At 39.7% G+C, this 19,902-nt stretch overlaps 3 protein-coding genes across 4 annotated transcripts; 1 reads left to right on the top strand and 2 right to left on the bottom strand.

Annotated features, from left to right (window-relative positions):
- Positions 1–3,662: 3,662 nt before the first annotated feature.
- On the top strand, positions 3,663–8,419 carry urp2 (urotensin II-related peptide). The gene is made up of 5 exons (XM_065951829.1): positions 3,663–4,228; positions 5,505–5,831; positions 6,351–6,385; positions 6,499–6,658; positions 6,813–8,419. The coding sequence occupies exons 1-5, from the start codon at positions 4,135–4,137 to the stop codon at positions 6,842–6,844; spliced, it is 648 nt and encodes a 215-aa protein (XP_065807901.1). The 5' UTR covers positions 3,663–4,134; the 3' UTR covers positions 6,845–8,419.
- Positions 8,420–9,676: 1,257 nt separating this feature from the next.
- On the bottom strand, positions 9,677–18,003 carry LOC109999256 (chloride intracellular channel protein 4). Of its 2 annotated transcripts, none has more exons than XM_065952217.1 (6): positions 17,335–18,003; positions 12,992–13,101; positions 12,651–12,776; positions 12,406–12,512; positions 11,656–11,837; positions 9,677–11,482 (listed from the first exon to the last, which is right to left on the bottom strand). In XM_065952217.1, exons 1-6 carry the CDS (start codon positions 17,980–17,982, stop codon positions 11,321–11,323), a joined length of 1,335 nt encoding a protein of 444 aa, XP_065808289.1. In that variant the 5' UTR covers positions 17,983–18,003; the 3' UTR covers positions 9,677–11,320. The 2 variants fall into 2 exon arrangements, with proteins under 2 accessions (XP_065808289.1, XP_020509922.1); XM_020654266.3 differs by lacking the exon at positions 17,335–18,003 and adding an exon at positions 14,003–14,337.
- A 32-nt stretch (positions 18,004–18,035) lies between these two features.
- Positions 18,036–19,902, bottom strand: LOC114921324 (probable serine/threonine-protein kinase kinX). The gene is made up of 2 exons (XM_065952269.1): positions 18,142–19,902; positions 18,036–18,044 (listed from the first exon to the last, which is right to left on the bottom strand). The coding sequence occupies exons 1-2, from the start codon at positions 19,900–19,902 to the stop codon at positions 18,036–18,038; spliced, it is 1,770 nt and encodes a 589-aa protein (XP_065808341.1).

Below are 19,902 nucleotides of genomic sequence, written 5' to 3'. Positions count from 1 at the left end.
CGTCCCTGACCTTCCTCCTCTCTCCCTCTCTCTCTCATCTCTCTCCCATGGGTGCTCTCCTCTTCCTCTCCGTCACTCAGCCATGCACCATCCTTTTATTTCCATCCTATCTCGCATTTTCTATCTCCTCCTCTTTTTCTCACTTTTTCACTCTCTTTTAAACCTGGTCTCATTTAAGTCACCCATGTGGACTCAGATGATGACTTTTGTTCATCAATAGAACTGAAGTTTTATTGTTTTAACAAAAAAAAAAGGATATTTAGTAATGCATGTTATGTTGCAAATTAATTATATTTTAATGGCCTATGTGTGAGTTCCTCTGTGTACAGAGATAATCACAGAAGTTACTATAATTTATCATTATTATAATCATAGCAGTATAATTCATTTTCATCATTCTTGTAATTTATACTCAAAATATTCCTATTTCATTTTTTTCTCATTCATCATTTATTTGAGAATTTTTTCTCTTTATCTTTAAAGAAATACTTCATATTCTGTGACCCGATTTATTGATATATTTATTTTAAACGTTTATTACAATTTAATTTGAAACCCTTAACGGATACAGAACAACATCTGTATTTCTTTTCCACTATTGGATCAGGAGCATGACTGTCAAATATAGACAGATGTGCATCTCTTAATTCTCGTGCTGCTGTTGACACATTTGGTCAAACTTTACTTCATGTTTGTTTGATTTTATCTGTTCACCGATGCTTCATAGGTTTGACCCAGTTAGCAAAAAGCATCAAAACTTACACACTGATTTTTATTACCACACTTGTTTCCTAAATAAAAAGTAGCCTAATAAAAAATCAAATGAGGTGCTTGATTATATATTTTTTTATTAACATTTTAATATGATCAAATACTGATAAATAGATGTTCATTTTCACTATAGAGTTTCCCGTCTTTACCTTTCATTTTAGTGTCTTATTGCAGATTCAGGAAAAAGCAAAATGTCTCCCTGAGTATTGTCTGCAGGCTGTAGCTGCAGTAGAGCGGTCACTTCAACACTTGAAGGGTTTGAAATATAAACCAGAACATTCCTTTGAATTTAGCTGACATGCTTTTAAATAAATGTTGTAAATGTTATGTAGGTAGAGTGCGGGAGGGCTGAATTAAAAACCTTCCAGTTCTACAAGTTCTCTGAAACGCTTTGATGATTTTAAAATGAAATGAACGAGGAGACAATTGATGATAGCTTTAAAAGGATTGAGATTACTTTTCATTTTTTTATTTTCTAAGATCAAGATCAACTTAGTATATATTGTTGAGTTAGGGTTTGTTAGCCATGACACCTTTTAAAACGTTGAAAAAACATTGATACATTTTATTATACTTTTTATTATCACCGTCGTAGTTAAATATTAAAAGGTTTTTTTTTTCTTGTCCAAAAAAAAGCGCATATACTAAATTTTGTTCAAATAAACTCGAAATATAGAGGCTGCCACCTCGGTAAGAAATAAATCTGGTTATATTATTTACTCATGCATGTATTTATTTTCCCAAAGCTTATAAAAGAACTGTGCAAGAAGAGAAGAGAATCATATCTTCCCATTCACCTCCTCACTTATAAATTACCCTTAAATATAAAATAATATCGGCTATATTTGTGTTTTATCAATTAAATAACTCGTTATTTCACCATCACTGTTGCAAATATATCTTCTTTGCATTAGTTGGACAATTATTCTTTTTAATTATCAGTCTTTTTTCTCTTAAATCAATATTTCATATGTTCTATAAGCAGCACTTCAGATCATTGTGGTGTGACAGGCGAACTTTAACTTAAAGACTAAAGTGCTATGAGTCACTTTAAGACATCTTTTACTCTTCATGCCTCGTATGAAGCTGCTTCAGAGACTGTGGTTATCCCTCCGTCTCTGCAGCTGCACACAGCCAATAACTGGAGGAACACTGCCCTCTAGAGGTGTAAACGCTTAAGGAGCCTGAAAGTGAACAGTGACCTCTGGTATTGTTTTCTTTGTGCTGACTGTTTGAGCAGGGTTAAGGGAAGAAGAAGGGATCTGAACTGTAAAGGAATGTGTTGATGGAGGGAATACCTGCCTTAAATTGAATATTGCATCTTGTCTTTTAAATTGTCTGCCTGGTCCTGATGATATTCACTGAGCTCACATTAAAAAAAAGTTCCTTCTTTTTGGACAAAATGGTGAACAACTGTTTTTTTTTTTTCCGTCTCATATTTGTATAAAAGTTGAGGTGAGTGGAAAATCAAACACTAATTAACAACGCCTCAGTTATCATGCAGCATCAGCCGTCTGACTGGACCTGCAAAAGGTCTCCGTTTGTTGGAAGGGAAACGACCACAAACATGTTGACGAAACCAGAGTGACAAATGAGAGCTTCTTGTTTGCTCATGTTGACCTTTTCCTTTTCTCTTTGTGCGGATGAAGCGAGCGATGGAGGCTGGCATGTTAGCAGTGAACCACGTTTATCATAAGCAGCATGAAGACAAAGACAGACAGAGGGAATTGTTTGCTTGCTTAACGCGTTATTTTTTCACTTCATGCATCTTAAATAAAAAGAACAAGAAGGATGGAAGAAGATGGATGAAATTTTGTCAGGCTTCTTTACTTCCTGTCTCAATGATCTCTCTCTCTCACACACACACACACACACACACACACACACACACACACACACACACACACAGAAGCACACACACATAGTGTATTATAGCGTCAAAGCTGTGCAGACAGACAGAGTAGTAATGAATGAGTGGATGTTCTTAAGCTAAATTCTCTTCACCCAGCAACTGACGCACACACACACACACACACACACACACACACACTCCGAACACACACACACACACACACACACACCTCATATGATTCTCGCTCCTTTCTGTGTTCAGTATTTTGTCCCCTGTACACTCCTTCACCCCAACCTCCAAGTTCATTCATCTTTCTTTCATTCCTCCATCACATGTGTGTTTGAGGGGCCGTTGGGTTTGGCGTTGGGGTGTTTGAGGTGGTCATTGGCGAAGTGGCGTTTCACCGTCACTCTGTCAACTTCCTGTCTGTGGGATTAGCCGCCACAATGCGGAACAAAAGGAGAAGCCGAAAAACCTTCTCCGGATCTTTTGTCGTTTGGACTTCTCAGCCTGTCTGTGCCCTTTGATGTGTGTGTGTGTGTGTGTGTGTGTGTGTGTGTGTGTGTGTGTGTGTGTGTGTGTGTGTGTGTGTGTGTGTGTGTGTGTGTGTGTGTGTGTACATGAGTTTGCCATGTCGTTTTCTGTGTTTGAATGTTGTATTTGCGAGCTTTGTGTGCAGTCAGTGTGGCTCCAGGCCCTCCTGCGTCAGAGGGCCTTTCTGTTTCTGTGGCCCCCGAGCAAACATATTAAGAACTACCTTATCACTGCTTATACAGACGGGCCCACACACACATCACATACACGTTAAATACAAGCCTAAACACACACACAACACATTCACTAAAAGATAGCTTTGACTCCAAACACACAAAGCTCGCCGCCAAACTCCCTAAATGTCACCGATCCATCGAGGAGGAAGAGGCGGGGCTAGAGAACCTTGAAGGACAGTCATTGGTCGACACTGGGGTCAGTCCGCAGCAAACTCAGCTTTATAAACGGCCAGATTGGTTGAGTGCGTTAGGGAAAGGAACGTGGCCGACATACTTTTGACAAGCCCTCTTCAAGAGGCGCACTAATGAGAGGAAATGGAAAGACAAACTTTGCTTTAAAGATAAAAGGAGAGATTGAACTGTAAATTTGAGAAGACAACGAGCTTGAGTAGACGAATACCAACATATGGTTGAAGCATAAAGAAGAAATCAAGAAATTTAATGACTTATCGCAACTGAAGAGCTTCCTGAGAACTTTTGAAATAACAGAAAATCTAAAGAAAAGCAACTGAAAGAGTCAAAGTGTTGGAAAAGACCAGAAGAAGACTCGCACTAACTGCAACATCTCCAGCAGCAAGACAAAGTCGGAAGAACGATTTGAATGCAAAAAAGGGACAAACACTTTTAAGAAGCAGAAGTCTACCTGGAGAAAAGTTCTGACTGAACTTCAGAAGAAAGTCAACCTACTGTTTGTGATCAAATCCCTCCACTTTGTCGTAGTTTTCCATAGTAACGGCCATCATGCTTTTCAGAGGAGCCTTAGTGTCAGTGATGAAGGTAGTCCTAATTCTGATCATCCTTGTGAATGGAATGGAGTCAGCACCTACTGAACGAGGTAAGGAAGCATGGGAGATAACGGGGGAACGGATGATATGGATGACAAACAGTATTAGATGTTAGACGTTAAACTTTCATTGACAAACTCACTAAGGTGAATTGGAAAGATCATGGTAGAAGCTACAAAGCAGTCCTGTTTCCTGGTCTTTCAGTAGACTCAAACTGGGGTCTTAAGAGTCATATTTCCTCTTTTCTGTAAGGGTAACATTCTACTTCCTGCATTGGTACTGAATGTTGGCACTGGGTGGAAATAACAAATTGTCCAGTATGAGATTGATACCTTATAAACATGTCTGAGCAGATCAAACAAGATGATCACGTCTTCACAAAGCATCACCAGAGAACACCAGCTGAAACAGTATTTATGGCCGGGACCAGGATTACCTGCTCTCTACACAAGTTGGTGCAGATGATGACAAAGACTTTGGAGGTCTTCTGAAGACTAGTTTGTGTGAAACCCAAAGTGCCAGCTTATCGTTAATCGATCCCCGCTGGCTTGTTATCCCTTTTTGTAGAGATATGCCGTCTATCAGATCAATACTGACTTAATAAGTCAGTGTCAATGCCTTCTGAAATTAGACATGAGATGAGTTTTTCATAGTAAGATATATATTCAGCAACATCAACCTTCACATTTATTTTAGTTTGAATGTCCAATAGGCGGATAAACACTTCACAGATGGTACAAGAGGAAAAAGACCTTGACGGCTCTGGACTCCAGTGTTCCAGTGTGACCTGCTGACATTCCTTTCATTCCTTCTCTGACTTTGTGTTTAGAGGTGTCATTACGGCTCAACACAAATACACTGAGCTGCATTGTTGCAAAAACAAACTCAGACGTCATTCTGCACACACATAAACACAACTCCTGCAACTCTGACGGTTTCATAGCAATTCTTTTTGCAACCAATAGAGCAGTGGTATCTCACTGAAATAGTGAGTGTGTTACTGGGGCTGTTTGAGGGTCACATGTTGCAGAGACAGAGGAAGTTTGGACCTGAATTCAGAAAGGTTTCTCACACAAAACCTACACTACACTACCTGTAGAGTGAAATCAGTGCCGCTTGAACTGTTTGACGGGAACCACAATGAGCATTGTTCATGACAAGTTGATAGTTTTCGATGACACAGCCTCGTGCACACAGCTGTAAACATGGTGGAGCTAAACACGATGATGATGTTGGTGCTGCGAGATGGAAGAGAGAAAAGGTTAAAGTCACATTTTCTTCCTTTAGTCTTTTCTCATTTCAAACCTTTTACCTTTTTTCCCCCAGGCATCGTCAAATTGACTCATCCTCTTCCCGGTCTCACTCATGCATCAGCTGTACCAGAGAAGCCTTCAGGACCCAATCCAAGTCGGCACCTCAAACAGTGGTTTCTGAGTACCAAAGCAGCTGCAGCGGACCGGACGACAAGACTCACGGACAGAACCACAGCAGGGACGATCACTGCAGCCATCAAGGCTGGACGACTAAGAGCCAAGCCGAGGACAGACGGTCCAGACAAACAAGCTCAGATGCTGAAGATGATATCAGTGCTGGAGGAGCTGCACAGGACATTAAACAGCACCTTGAGCTCAAGGATCACCATCATGCCAAGAGGTAATGCCACCATGAACATAGTGTATGGCTGTGGAAACAGAGGTCAATGAAGTCACTGTAGAGATGGGAAAAGTCGCAGGAAGAAGGAAACTTAATGAAGACTTGAGGGAGTTGATGTTCTTGAACACAGAATATACTTTCTTTAACAAACACCAAACAACTGTGATTGCAGTTTTCTGCATTAGCACTGAGAATTCTTTGTAAATACATTTAAAAATTCCAGTTAAACGGAAATAGATTGAATGTTCCTATCGAGTATATCTTGTCCTAATAGTCTTGTTTCTTACATTTAGTGCAAATGGCTGCTGAAAAGGTCAATTAATATACAAGAGTAAAAAGTGTCTCTCTAGCTTTCTGTGTATTTAAGGGAATTTTTGGTGTAGTTACAGGACTTATCCCAACATGCAATGGTGGGAGGACAGTCTCTGTTTGTCTCCACATTAATCTAAGACTAAGGCCACAACGTTGCTCTTTATCAGTGACACTTTCTCTAAAGCCGCTTTTTGTTTTCAATTTCAGCAAATGGAAGAAGTTCAGGAAGAAAAAATAAAGTGGTAGGTTCCTGGAATTTTCTTTTTAAAATGTAAAGATTAATTATTTGGGTTTATAGAAACTGATTTGTTTGTATGAGTTAATCAGGATCTTTTCTTTTTTTCCATGCATAAAGCCTCCTGCTTCTGACGGAGGTGTGAAGCAAACCACTGCAGCCCCGGCGGTGGCAAACAGCACCGCTTCCAAAACCAGTGCGGACGCCGTCAATCCCAGTCTGACAGGTCGAAACTTCAGGAAGTCCCTCCCACCACAGACCAAGAAGACCAACAAAAGAGGTGAAACTACATCTCCACATCTGATGAATCACATGGCCTGTAAATTAAAGCCTGAAATGAAAACGTTTATTCACTGCTTTTATGGTTGTCTCTTTGACTTTATGAAATTATTGAAACTGTTAAGTAATAAAACCTTCTTCTCTGTTTCTTCTAGTGTGTTTCTGGAAGTACTGCTCCCAGAACTGATCGTCCCTCAACTGCTAGTCTCCGTTTTTAGTCTAAGACCCTTCTCTTCTCCGCCTCCATCTATCCATCAATCCATCCAAATCATCCATCCATCCATCCATCCACGGTAAGATGTGTACATCTTGTACAACATTTTAGTTGCAGGTTGGTCGCCTTCCTGAAAACGTCTGTTTTAGTTCAGTCCTGATGCTGAGTCACAAACTTCTAAATGGTTCAGAATAACTACAGCAGGACTGTAGGTAAATATGTGCTTGATCACATGCTATGCCTTTTCCTTACAAATACGTGAACTTTAAAGAAGAGGTCACCTCGGCATAAAACGAGGCTCACAGTTTTCCTTCTTAGTGAGGTTTGGAAAGTTCAGAGATTTGTTAACAGGAGGAAAGATTACACAGACCACAATACAATAAAATTGACCAACGATAATTCAAGTTGAAACATCAGAGAATCTAGCTTGAACTGCTAAATCTTGCACCTTGGTTTCATCCACCCATCCATCTCTTCATCCATCCCTCCATCGCTCGTCCTCTCCTCTGGCACCGCTCTGACCTCTGAGTGCTAGGAGACAGTTTCCGTGGCATCCGGAAGCCCCAAACCTCCCCCGACACCGGCGCCAGCCTCGACTCGGACCTTTTCATTCACTCATTAATTAACAAGACTGACCAATCAAAGAAGACGATGTGTTGCCCGTGGCCGGGCTCATGAACAAACACGCTATTAACCCTTTCTTTACCTCGACAAACACACGTCGTTTTTGTATGTGTGCGCTAACTTTAAAATAAAATTCATTTCTAGCATTGCAAAAACCCCATTGTGACAATAAAGATTGATATTTTATTTTTTACAGATACACTCTCTTTAGTTGTTAATTATGCGAAACAGAGTCACACTCTGAGGTCACCTGCCAAATCTCTCCAGAACAGAAGCATGCAACTTAAATTCTACTGTACAGTACAAGTGCATTAAAAGGAGGTCCCCGCTTTAAATGTATCTTTTCATACATCACATGCCTCCAGGAACTCTAAATGCTTCTCTTGGTTTGGTTTCATACAAAGTCTGCAATTGTCTGCTGATATAAAATACTTTTTGGTGAGGGATTGAGTTCTCTGAAAGGCTTAAAAAAACAGGATTTTGTTTAAAGGTTTTGTTCATTGGAGTTGAAATTGGGAAATGTTGCATATTGCAATTAAGGGGCCATTATGCAGAAAAGCATGAATAAACAATTCTCTTAGTCTCACATCTACAGTTAATGTAGTAGTGACTTAAAACTTGACATGCCAAAGGTTTAAGATTGTGAGTCAACAAACATTAGACATGACATCAGCCTGCAATTTAACAAGATTGTTTTTTTTATTCTTGAACCACTAAGAGGTTCTAATACCTGTTTATCAAACCTCTCAGCACTGGTTGGTAAAAAGAAATCAACTGAATGATTAAAAAAATGTAAATATTCAAACCTGTCCATCAGTGCAGAGAGATCAGGCCTTGAATGATGAACTTAAAGTCATCGATTTGTCTCATTAGATGTCTATAAAATACATCATGCTCTAGAACTCTACAATAAAACTATTTAAAGAGCGACTTTACCCAGTGTTATTAGTTCACAGCACCTCAACTTGAACAGAGGGACATTCCTCCTCTGGACGTTTCCATGGTAATCGAGCCGTGTGTGTTTGCTGTCTGTGTGTGTACAAACTGTGGGTCACTACATTCAGAGGGTTTCCAACAGAGGACACTATCACTGTCGCCCCAGTGATGAGTGTGTGTGTCTGTACATGCTTCTGAGTTGTGTATGTGTTTGTGCTAAATATACCATCAAATAATGTACAGTGCTTAGGAGTTCTCTGAGCGTCACATAACACTTGGCTAAAGTGATGAAACTTATAAAAAGGGCTGAATATGATGATTTCTCATCTGAAAAAAGCTTCAAATTTATCGAGTCCATCGTTAATTACTAAAACAACGATTGAAAAAAGCTTGCCAGTATGATACTTTTTATTTTCTATAAATTTGAGGACTAGAATCTTAAATGTAAATAAAACATCACATTGATTTTAATATTTATAAATACAAATAAGCGCGACAAGTCAAGTCAATTTTATTGTCAATTTCAAAATATGCCAGACATACAGTGGAATCGGAATTGCGTTTGTCTCCGTCCCACGGTGCAATACAACCAAAATAAGGTAAAATAAGATAAGGTAAAATAGATAAAATAAAATGAGGTAAAATAAGATAAATAATATTTACAGTAATAAATTCTAAATTGTACAAAAGGTACAAAATGGTAAATAAAATAAAAGAAAATGTAAAGAAAAAGTAAACTTGTGCAATATGTGCAATGTGCAGTAAACTGATTGTACTTTTGAAAAGTTAGCTTCAGAAGTGGGTTATGATTTGATACATTTTATAGATTTTCTATGTGTGCACTCCTGATTTTATATAATTTTTCAAAATTTGAAATTAGAGACTGTGCAGTTTTTCTCTGTAAGCGTTTTTTTATAACAACAGAAACACTGTTTATGAGCAGATCATATGCATCAGCACAACTCCAGCTTTAAACATTTGTATGAGAGGAAAGAAGCTAAGTAAGCACTGTTCTGTTTATTTATTCTTTTGATAAGCCTTAATAAAGAAGTAGAATGTAAAGCAGTGCTTTAGATCACCACCGGGGGGAGCTGCTGATTCAGTCAGTGACTCCATACATTTAGTTCAGCATGAGAATTCAGTGTTCATGAGCCTCTTCTCAACAATGTCAGGAATATTTAAAGAGTGCAGTGCATTTGTGAAAGGGCCAACAAAGACAACAAGAAAAACAGGTAGACAGGTAAATTGTGATAAAATCAGTTTATTAAAGATTCTCCCCGGAGAGGATGTAAGGCCAGAACACAGTAGGCTGGTGTGCAAGTTGTTTTGGTTCATTACACACTCACACAACTCTTCCAAACACAGAATGGCGTCTTTCAAAGAGTTGGTTTAGTTGCCAAAAAAAATACTAAACCCCATCTGCCCAACTGTGAACTAAACTATGAACAAAATAAACTACATCAATGAACTGTAACACGTCAATCAAAAAGTCACCTTCAGTTAAACCATCCAGCCGTTCAGTAGCTTTAAATATAAAAGAAGTTAGTTAACGAAAATCACAATCTGAGTGAATACTCTAATGTCATCGGCATAGAGAGTGAACAGTCAAATGAACTGTTGATAAAATAGAAAAGACCCTTGGCTAGTCAAGCCTAGTTATTCAAACAATTGATTTTCAAATAATTTCACTACATTATTACAATCAAAGACGGAGATATTGAATAAATGGAATATATTTAGAAGTATGCTTTATGCATTTAACTCTGTGTGTGAATGAAATTGTCTGTAGAAAGTGAAATGATTTTTCATCAATTAAGGCTTAAAGAATACATGTTTTTTTATTGCTAATTAGCTTGGTTTATTTAATAGCTTTTGCTATTTTTGCTCATTTTTAATCCAGTGTCAGCAGACATGGGCTCATGCAGGCTAGCTAACAATAGAACGTATTAAGTTAGTTTAAGTATTCGCTCCCCCTGAAGTCTCTGGTCATATTCCACTTGCAGCATTTCTCTCACTATTAAAAGCAAAAAATAAACTTTAACAATGATTTATAACAAACAATTTTTTGTCATTTTCTCAAATTACCTAAAATTAATTTTGCAATGCAGTTTCTCCAGACAGGCTATTTCTGACTAGCTAAAGCTTTAATATTAGCGGCCACTGAAATCTGTGGTTATAGTTTCAATTTCAGTGTTTTTCTTCCAAATAGGTTTAACTTTGTCTTATTTTACAAGCTGCTCGTTTTCTAACTGTTTCTCTTTTGGCCTGTCAGTACTAAAAATTCTATTTTTAGTATTTTTCTTTCTTACTGAGGAATAAAAAACAAATACACCTTCACCTGCATGTAGGAGCATAACTGATAGCACAGTAAAAGTACTTTTCTTTCCTTTTATTGAAAATTGACCTGTTCACATGATTTAAAATGACTGTGTTGCAGATTATAGTGTAAAACGTTTCTGATTTTTATGCGTCAGTGGCAGGGCCAAATTAAAGACTAAATGGTTTCTAATACACAAATACTGAATAATAACATTGATTGTTCTATTCATTTAGTCTCTGCAGTGAACTTGGCCCTGCTGGCATTTTAAAAGTGAAAAGAAAATCTGAAAGTATTTCTGCAAGACTTCTAATAGATGCTAATCATTATTTGTAAAAACACAATGATAAAGTTATGACGATGCAGAACCAACCAACAGGAGCAGACTCATGTACACACATGCACACGTAATCAGAGTTATACTTCAAAGCTGATGCAGTCAGAGATATTGAACTTCAAAAAGAATAGATGGAATCAGCCTCTAGAGTTCTTTTCTGTATTTATGATAAATCCCTCCACAGTTTACTTCAGCATCATTCCTCTTCTCTTTCTCGCAGTCCCAACTATTCCTACTATTTGATTCGTTTTGCAACATCCAGGTAGGCAAACTGAATCTCCTTTTCAGCCGGACAGGTTCTGATGAACTCCTCCCTCTCATAGGCGCTGTTTAAGTACCTCCACACCCCCGTCATTTCGACTGGGATCTCAAAGCCACGGTATTTCTTGGCTACAATCTGCAAACAACAAGAAGTGACTATGAGTTAGTTTAACAGTAGCCGTGAGCTTTGGTTGTTTTTATCTAATGAGTCTAGCAGTCCAGATATTCTAAAAATGTATTTCTTTGATCTGCAGTATTATTTCTCAACTTTTGATTTCCTTGAATTATAAAAAATAAGATTAAATGAACCTTCAAGATGTGTAGTTTAGGCAGCAGGTTGCAGTCAGCCAAGGTGAGCTCATTCCCATCCAGGAAGCTCCTGGTGGACTCGGGCACATCTCCTGAGGCGTTAGCGTCAATCTCTTCTGACAGGGGAGTCCTCAGGAATTCATCGAGTCGCTTTAGAGACTTTAACAAGGCTTTCTCTAAACCTGTAGTAAGAAGCATACGGAGAGACACATTTGTTAGCTCCTCAAGGAAGGCTAATAGGACAAATGTAAAATAGAAATCTTAATCCCAATTTATCATTCTTGGTCCTCTAATTCTAACCAGGTCTTTGCTTTTCTTGTTAGCCAAACAAGATATCATCGTGCACAAGGTGGCAAACAACAGCCTACATGTAAGATTAGGATCCATTATAATCATTTTGGTGTTCATCAGATATATTAATATTCTGACACATATTAGCTCTGTTTGGGTCTCCACCAATTACTGAGAATAAATGTGGTTAATTAATCGCTAAATACTTCATTATGTTCTTATTGTATCTGCCTTTGAGTGGTTAGGATTTGTCAGAACCTGTTAGCCACATTAGCATGTTGAAATGCTAAATTAAACAAATTATTAGCATGTTAGCATTCTTGTTGTGCATATTTTAGCATGCAGAAGCTAGCCACGATTTTTTCCTCACTCTCTTTCAAGGTGTATTTCTATTGTGTGGCACCTAGCCTACCAGATTGGTGCTCATGTAAAAAAAAACTTAAAAATGTGTTATTTTACCCTCGTTGACATCTTTTCGTGGGTTTTTGATGTAAGCTGAGAACTTGGCAAACACATCGATGCCAGCTGTGTTGGCCTCTGGATGTTTGGGAGCCAGTTTGGGGTATCTGGTATAAAAGATACAGTAAAGTAGGCAAATAATTCCCTGAATGCAATTCGATCTATCAATTAAGGAAAGCATTATTCCATTTCTTTATATCATTTGAGAGATTGTTTGTGCATCTTGGCAGTGTGTGTTTCTGCACCGTGGTGGGGTTAGGTTCTCCTCCAGGAACTCCTCTATCATGTTTACATCGACCTTGACCTCGCCATTAAAGGTCACAAAAGGAGGGTTGGTTCCTGGAGCAAGGTCCTGCAGGTCAGCCGGCTTCCTGTCGACACAAAACGAAATATTATTCAAACACTAACACAAAAAAGCACGAGTGCCATAAATAGAAATATAAGCACTGAACATAAAAGCTTTTCCCTGAATGTTCTGCCCTCAGGACAGAATGTTTCCAAGAGAGCGGAAAAAACAAGCATTTATGTATCTACTCCATGGACAGAAACACATTTAGAGACTAAATATGTGAGAGTAGCTTGTTACCGTTTGAGGTCAACAGTGGTGACGTTGAAGATGACTCCTTTTAGCCACAGGATCATAAAGAGTCTCTGGGAGAATGGACAATTACCAATGCTTTCCCCATCAGTTCCTGCCTGTACAAAAACACACAAATGCAATGTACGTTCAGGGACATGCAACCTAAAAAAATCCTTTAAAAACACATCACCTGTACAAATACATACATAGGATATCCATAAGCACATGTAGAAGAAAAGTTGTGTAAGTTAATTCAGTCCCTGGCATGAAGTCTGTATGGATAAATAAGTTGTGGTGCGAATGTTTTCTCATCTATTGAAATTTCAGTACTTAATATTGATTAATTATCCTCAATTGTATGGGAAAATACTCTCAGTATTGTATTGGTTATCACAGAATTTCCTGCGGTTATTTACCAGTTTGATTGATCCCCAGCTGGCGTGTTGCTGCACGTGTTTGTCATTATCAGTGTCTGCAACTTTTCTTTTTCATTGTGCCAATGAGTGCATTATATAGTCCCCCATAGAGAGCTCCCTATGTAGGACATAGTGGGTAATGAGTGAGTGTTTTTGGACACAGCCTACCTGTTTTTCCACTTACAGTCACATGATGACAACAAATCTATCTCCATGACAACTGGGCCAAACCCATCTGCTGTTAGGTTGTACTTATATGTAAAGACTTGTAATTTTACAGAAAGAAAATTACTTTCTGTTTTACTCCAACAGCAACTAGCAGCTAAAGAGTGAAATATTTCCTTCAGGACTTGGTGGCGACCCAACCAGAGCTAAAGATGTTGAATTTTGGACTTACATTCATGAAGGTGACAGAAATAGGCAATCGGTTAATGTAACAATTAATGCAGCTTCGAAATGATCAAAACCTTTGTGATTAAATTTGGTTACTCTAAACTATTCAGTACTCTCACTTACTCAGTTTCACCAATGGACACTGTGTGGATGACCAATCAATTGACTGATCAGTCACTTGCCTCTGTTAAGTTTTAACAATGCTTACCTTTACAAACAGCTCAATGGAAGGGAAGCCCAATTGTTTAACTGCATTGTCATAAAAGGACATGTTGAACAATCCTGCTCAGGTTTCCCAATGGGTTAAAAACTCCAAAAAAAGACCAAGTAATAAAAGTCAAAACTTAGGTTTTCTTCTCAGGAAAGATGAAGTATAATCCATGTTCAGTTAATCCACAACAACTTCTCTGTTGCCCTCCAACAAAGCTACGATTACCAACAAGCAGCACCATTTCTTTCTGTTCTTCCATTCGACCGTCCATCTGCTCCTCAGATTTTCTTCTGCTTTCTGTGGTATGTCAGTGTCTGCTCACACAATCACTCTTTGTCAGAACAATAATAAATCTCAGCCTCAAGGGGAATCGTGTGTCTGCTTGTGTAATAATCAGATTGTTGGAGTGAAGATTTGTTCACAGAAAAAGATTTGCATTATTTGGGTAACGGTTTGATAAGATTTGTTGTAACGTAAAACCAGAATGTCATTTTAAGGGCCACATTTTCCAAGATCTGAAAACGTTTGGCAGTGTACAGGAAGTCCCAAACCTGTGATAACACAATTTTTATTTCAGTGCTTCCATTCCTGATTTATAAACTTTTGTTTTCATTTTTTAATTTATTTTTCTGACAGGCAAACCAGTATTTAAGCAAATGACGACAGGCAATGTTTCATGCTGTTCTTATCGCCAACCTGTCGTCTGTCAAAGAAATGCCTGCAAGTAGAGGAAAATGTCGAAGGTACAAAAGACTTGTACTCTGCTGTTTGCCGTGAGTTGGTTTACCATAAATATCATAATCTGATATGGAGGTCATTGTTAGTGTGAAGTTTTGAGACTCAGAACAGTGTAAGACTCCCTTCATTATTCAGAGGAGGGGGCGGGAGTGGAATCTGTGCTCCATCACAAACTCACACAATGAACCCAGTGTAAGAGCGATGTGTTACAGCAGGGATAGAACGATCTTTTTCACACCCACAGCGGATGAGATTTCTCCTTTGTTTTGCTTTTCACCTCTGTGCTCAACATTATGTGTGCCTTCTAACACTTTACACATGAAGCTGCCACTACCTTTACACTATGTAACTTATCAAAAGCTTCAATCTCTGGAGAAAATAACATGGACCCTGAGGTTGTATCATCAGAATCTGAATCTGAAAATGTTTGTTGTGGTGAAATTCCCACTCCTCTTTCCATGTGTACTTTGGACCAGTAGCTTTGCTCTAAGCCTCCGTTATGTTTTCATGCTTTGTTCTTGAATAGTTCAGGTCGACATTAGAAATGTTTTAAAATGTATTGGTCATAATCGTTTTATTTAAAACTCTCTAATCGTCTTCAGGGCCAATCAGAGAGCCTCATGGCCTCTTAGCCTTGAAGATAATAGATGTATCAATGTGACAGCGTCAATGTTGATCCAAGTAAAAAAAAAAAAAAAAGAAGCCAATGCATTGTTGTTAACTTCTATTAACTTTCCCGATTGTAATGCATTTAATTCATAAAAATAATATCGGAATGTGCCTTCCAAACCACAGTGTCTATTTATTTAGACGGCGAAACGCTCTGCAGTGAAATGTAGAAACCTTGAATGTGGTTGAGATCGCTTCCTGACTGTTAAACATAGTGCGCATGTAGAATTCAGTTTGATATGAGTTTGCGATGTTTCAAGCAATCACGTTTCCCAGAGCTGTCAGCAAAAAAAAAAAAACAGGCGGCTAATCAGCTTACAGAGTGAGAATGTAGAGATTAACCCTGCATGCTTCTGGCTGCAGCACAGCACTGTTGATCAGGAATGAGTGCCCTAAAAATGGCCGCTTAGTCTGCTTGACAGCAATGTAACAGAAATGTACTGAATTGAATCACAAATCAGAATAGAACGACTTTTTCTATTGTTTTGACACAATGTCTCCACAAGACGTTTTACACCCATGTGAGGTGAAAAAAGGGCAGTCGAACGTGTGTTCCTCAAGTGCTTCAAAGAAGAACGCTTGAGCCTTCCTGTAATTTTTCCATCTAGCTCAGCCAGTGCTGCCAACAGAGTCCCCGACAAAAGAAACCATTGTTTGAATTTGAGCTCCCACGGAGAACAAGCTTTTTGTGTGTACGCGTGAAGCAGGGCTCAGATATTAGTGCATTTCTTTCTTGCCGTTAAACCTCTCTGCCCTCTTTTATTCTCACCTCGGTGAGGAATGTGCTGCTGAGCTGTGGAGCATAATTGACCTCTGCTTATGGAGATTGGAAAGATATGGAAAATGTTCTAACCTACACAAACATCAAATGTCTAACAAGGAAACAAGATCATGTGTTTCTAGTATTGTGTCCACAACCTTTAGATCACATGCAGTTGGCAATAGGCTACCATGCTTGATGGATAAGTAAATCACCACCTTAATGGGATAAGGTAAGCAGATCAAGACGGGGCTTCTCTCTCACTTGCTCTGCCTCTCTGTATCTCACTCACACAAGATTATATGCCACATGCCAATAAGGAAAACATCAATGCCAAAGACAATCAAATCACGCCAACAGACAAACAATAGTTGTATTGTTGGATTTAGTAAGCTCTTTTTCTATATGAACTGAGTATTCTTTAACCTGGCTTCACTTCTTTGGACGTTTTTAACCAGTGTTATGGTATCCACAAGGGCTTTTTTACTCTCAGATATATTGTTATTATCCAGAGGACCAAAAAGCTGGTTGTGTTGTTGCTTTGATAAACAAGTGAAGTTGCATTTCCATTGGGTTGCTTTGTATGCTACAGGTTGCAGTGACTGTTTTTCATCCAAACAGCATGCCACGGGACTGCTCGTGCTCATGTTGAGATCCCTGGTTCAACAGTGGCCTTAATCCGGTGTTCCTGTTTCCCAGTCATGTCAGACTCCAAGTATATGCTACTCCAAAACTCAAGCGAGTTAACTGATTCAGAGTTATGTATTTGGTTATTTCAAAGATTTTGTTTCGGATCCACATTGGCCCAGGTTAGGAAGGCCATAATGTGTTCAAACCAGCTCACATATTGGCCTTTAGTGCCCAAATATGCAACTGCCTTGCCACTGTTACAGTTGCTGCTTTGGGCCCAAAATGTTCTGATCCCCAGCCTTAAAATACACTTTACTACATGGCATGTGTTGTTCATGTGAAACTGTCTTTTTGGTTAAGTAGGGGGTGGGATATCATGGGAAGGTTCAAACCATTGGGCAATTAAAACTTTGGTTTCACACAAGACTTAAACACAAAGAACCATGCAGGAACTCTTGTTTTTAGTGCTTGTGAAAGGTTAGTGACTAAGGGTTAACATGCAATGTTTATGTTGGTTTTTAGAATGTATTACCTTAACATAAAGGGAGATCACGTAGTCCTGGTCTGGTGGTGTTACGCAGTTCCTGCGCAGAGGAGGTGGAAGGCTCTCCATCATCTTGCGGGACACCAGTTTTACATCCTCACACTTCTCCTCGGTCATCACCTCCCGCTGGGGCCTGTAGGACTGGCCATCCTCGAACAGCACCACTCGTTTTTTCTTCACCTGCTCGTCCTTCTTTTTCATTCTGGTCAGGGATTCATCTTTGATCACTGTTTTCAGCTCCTTTATCCAGTCCATCTTCCTTGCTGGACTTTTCCTATCAGGCGATTTTGCCTCTCTTTCCTTTCTTACCCTGTCAACTTCTCGCCTTTCTGGAGATTTTGCCTCTCTTTCCTTTCTTTCCCTCTCCGCCTGCCAGGCGTCCTTTTTCACCGGTCTCAATTCTTTCCTCCAGTCTTTTACCTTTGTTACTCTCTCCTCCTTGGGTTGATCTCTCTTAATCCAGTCAGTATCTTTTCTCCTGGTTGATAGCACCTTTGGTGTCTCCAGTTCTTCTTTCCTCGGTGGCAGCAGCTCAGGACTCAAGATCCCATTCTCCATTTTTTGCTTCAGTCCTTTGACTCTTCCGTTTATATCCAATTCAAACTCTCTGTTGTCATCTTTTGGCTTCTCATCCATCTCTAACTGTTCTTCTTCATGTTTATGTTTCTCATCAATCTCCATTCCGTCCTTTATCTCGACTTCAGAAGGACCAGACGCAGCGGCAGGCCTCTGTTCTTCAACCTCTCTACTTGGGCCGTCCTCTAGCTCTTCAATCTCATCATCTAAAACTGTCACTGGCTCCTCCGCAAACTCCACTTCTACCAATTTTTCCTTTGCTTGTCTTCCCTTCTCATCTTCTGCAAGGGTCTGCTGTCTTCCAACTTCTCTTGAGTCTTCTCCCCAATCTCTCCCTGCTTCTGCGAGGAGCTGTGAGTGATGCTCTTGCAGATCCTCTCCGTCCTCTGTGGTTGACTCGTTCTCCTCCGATGAGACTTCCTCAGCGGGCTTCTCAGCTTCAACTTCACTCTCTTCCTCCAGCTCGTAGGCCTCCTCCACCTGCTCCAAACCCTCATCTCCCTGTGTATCCAAAGTTGCCTCATCGACATACTGCTGTACCGGATTGGAGAGATCTGCCTTAACCTGTACTACCTTCTCTGGGTACTCAACATCACTCTCTAGCTTTCTGAAATGATCACCTGTGTTTCTCTCCTCATCTTGACTCTGTCTTCTACGGACCAACATTGCTAAAGTGTCAACCCCGAGCTGTCGCATTTGCTCTTCCTCTCGCTCCCTCTTATTGAGCTCTACCATTTTTGCTTTCTCAATTTCTACCTCTGTCTTTACCTTTTCTTCAGATGGTTCAAACAAGTTTGGTTTCTCTGTCTTCTGGATTTCTTTACCCCTGATGCCAAAAACGTCTTCAGAAGCAGGCATCGCTTTTTCCACAAACTTCTTGCTTCCCTGATCCTCCACTTTTGCCTCGATGCGAACCTCCTTTTGCCAGGTGATGTTACCAGTAACAGACTCAACTCCCTGTTTGCCAAATTTTGAGTTGTCCTCAGTGTTTTTAATTTTGTCCTCATTAAATCTATTGGTCTGATTGACGGCAACTTTAGTGAGGCCAGTTGTTTCAAAGGGTTTGCCATTGTCGTGAACAGTCGAGGCTCTGCTTATATTATCTCTAATGTTGTCTTTCTCAGTTGTCCTCATGGTAGCAGGGGTCACAACATGTTCTGTGGCTTTAGCACCAGTGGGTTGGCCAGCATTTGATGCTTTGTTTGTGTCACACATAGGTAATTGTTTAGCCTCTCCTGACTCTTTAATGAGAGCACCTCTGTCCTGAATGTGCACTGTTACATCAGCTCTGGACACTACCTGGTTTTCCTTTAACCCATTGCCTCTATCATTAGTCCTCTCCCACCTTATCCTTGTTTCTGGACTTGCCATCAATGCCTCTTGTACATATTCTTCTTCGTCTATGTTTTCTGAATCATCTTCTTGGCTGTTTAATAACTGCACTTGACCTCTATTTACTGTGATCAGTGGTGAAAAGTGAAATCGACTTTCCATCACTGACTTTGTGTCGTTGGACTTGACTTGACCCTCTTTTACTCTCGCCTGATCTTGCGTCAAGTCAAGTTCTTCCAACGCCACTTCGAGTCCGTCCTCCCCATTTTCCTCCAGGCTTTCTGCTCCTTCATCCCTCTCTCTCCCTACTCCGTTTGATAACAGGGCCACTGGGATAATCCTCCTGTCCTCTCTGCTCTCTACTTCTTCTTCTTCTTCTTCTGCTTCATCATCATCATAATCATAATCATCTTCGTCGTCTTCTTCTTCTTCTTCTTCTTCTGCTTCTTGTGCCTCTCCCGCTTCCTCCATCATTAAAACATCCTCCCCTACCTCCTCAGCTAACTCCACCTCCTCATCTTCCTCTTCAGCCTCCTCTACTACATCTCTTCCTTGCTGAGTGTCAAAGTGCGGACTGATATTTAGTGGGTTGCGGAAAACAACACCTTTTGACAAAGCTGGATTTGGGCGAGAGCCTCGATGAGCCAT

Source organism: Labrus bergylta, chromosome 24, assembly GCF_963930695.1.
Source record: "Labrus bergylta chromosome 24, fLabBer1.1, whole genome shotgun sequence".
Classification (NCBI taxonomy): domain Eukaryota; kingdom Metazoa; phylum Chordata; class Actinopteri; order Labriformes; family Labridae; genus Labrus; species Labrus bergylta.
This window is presented reverse-complemented; position numbering and strand designations above follow the sequence as displayed.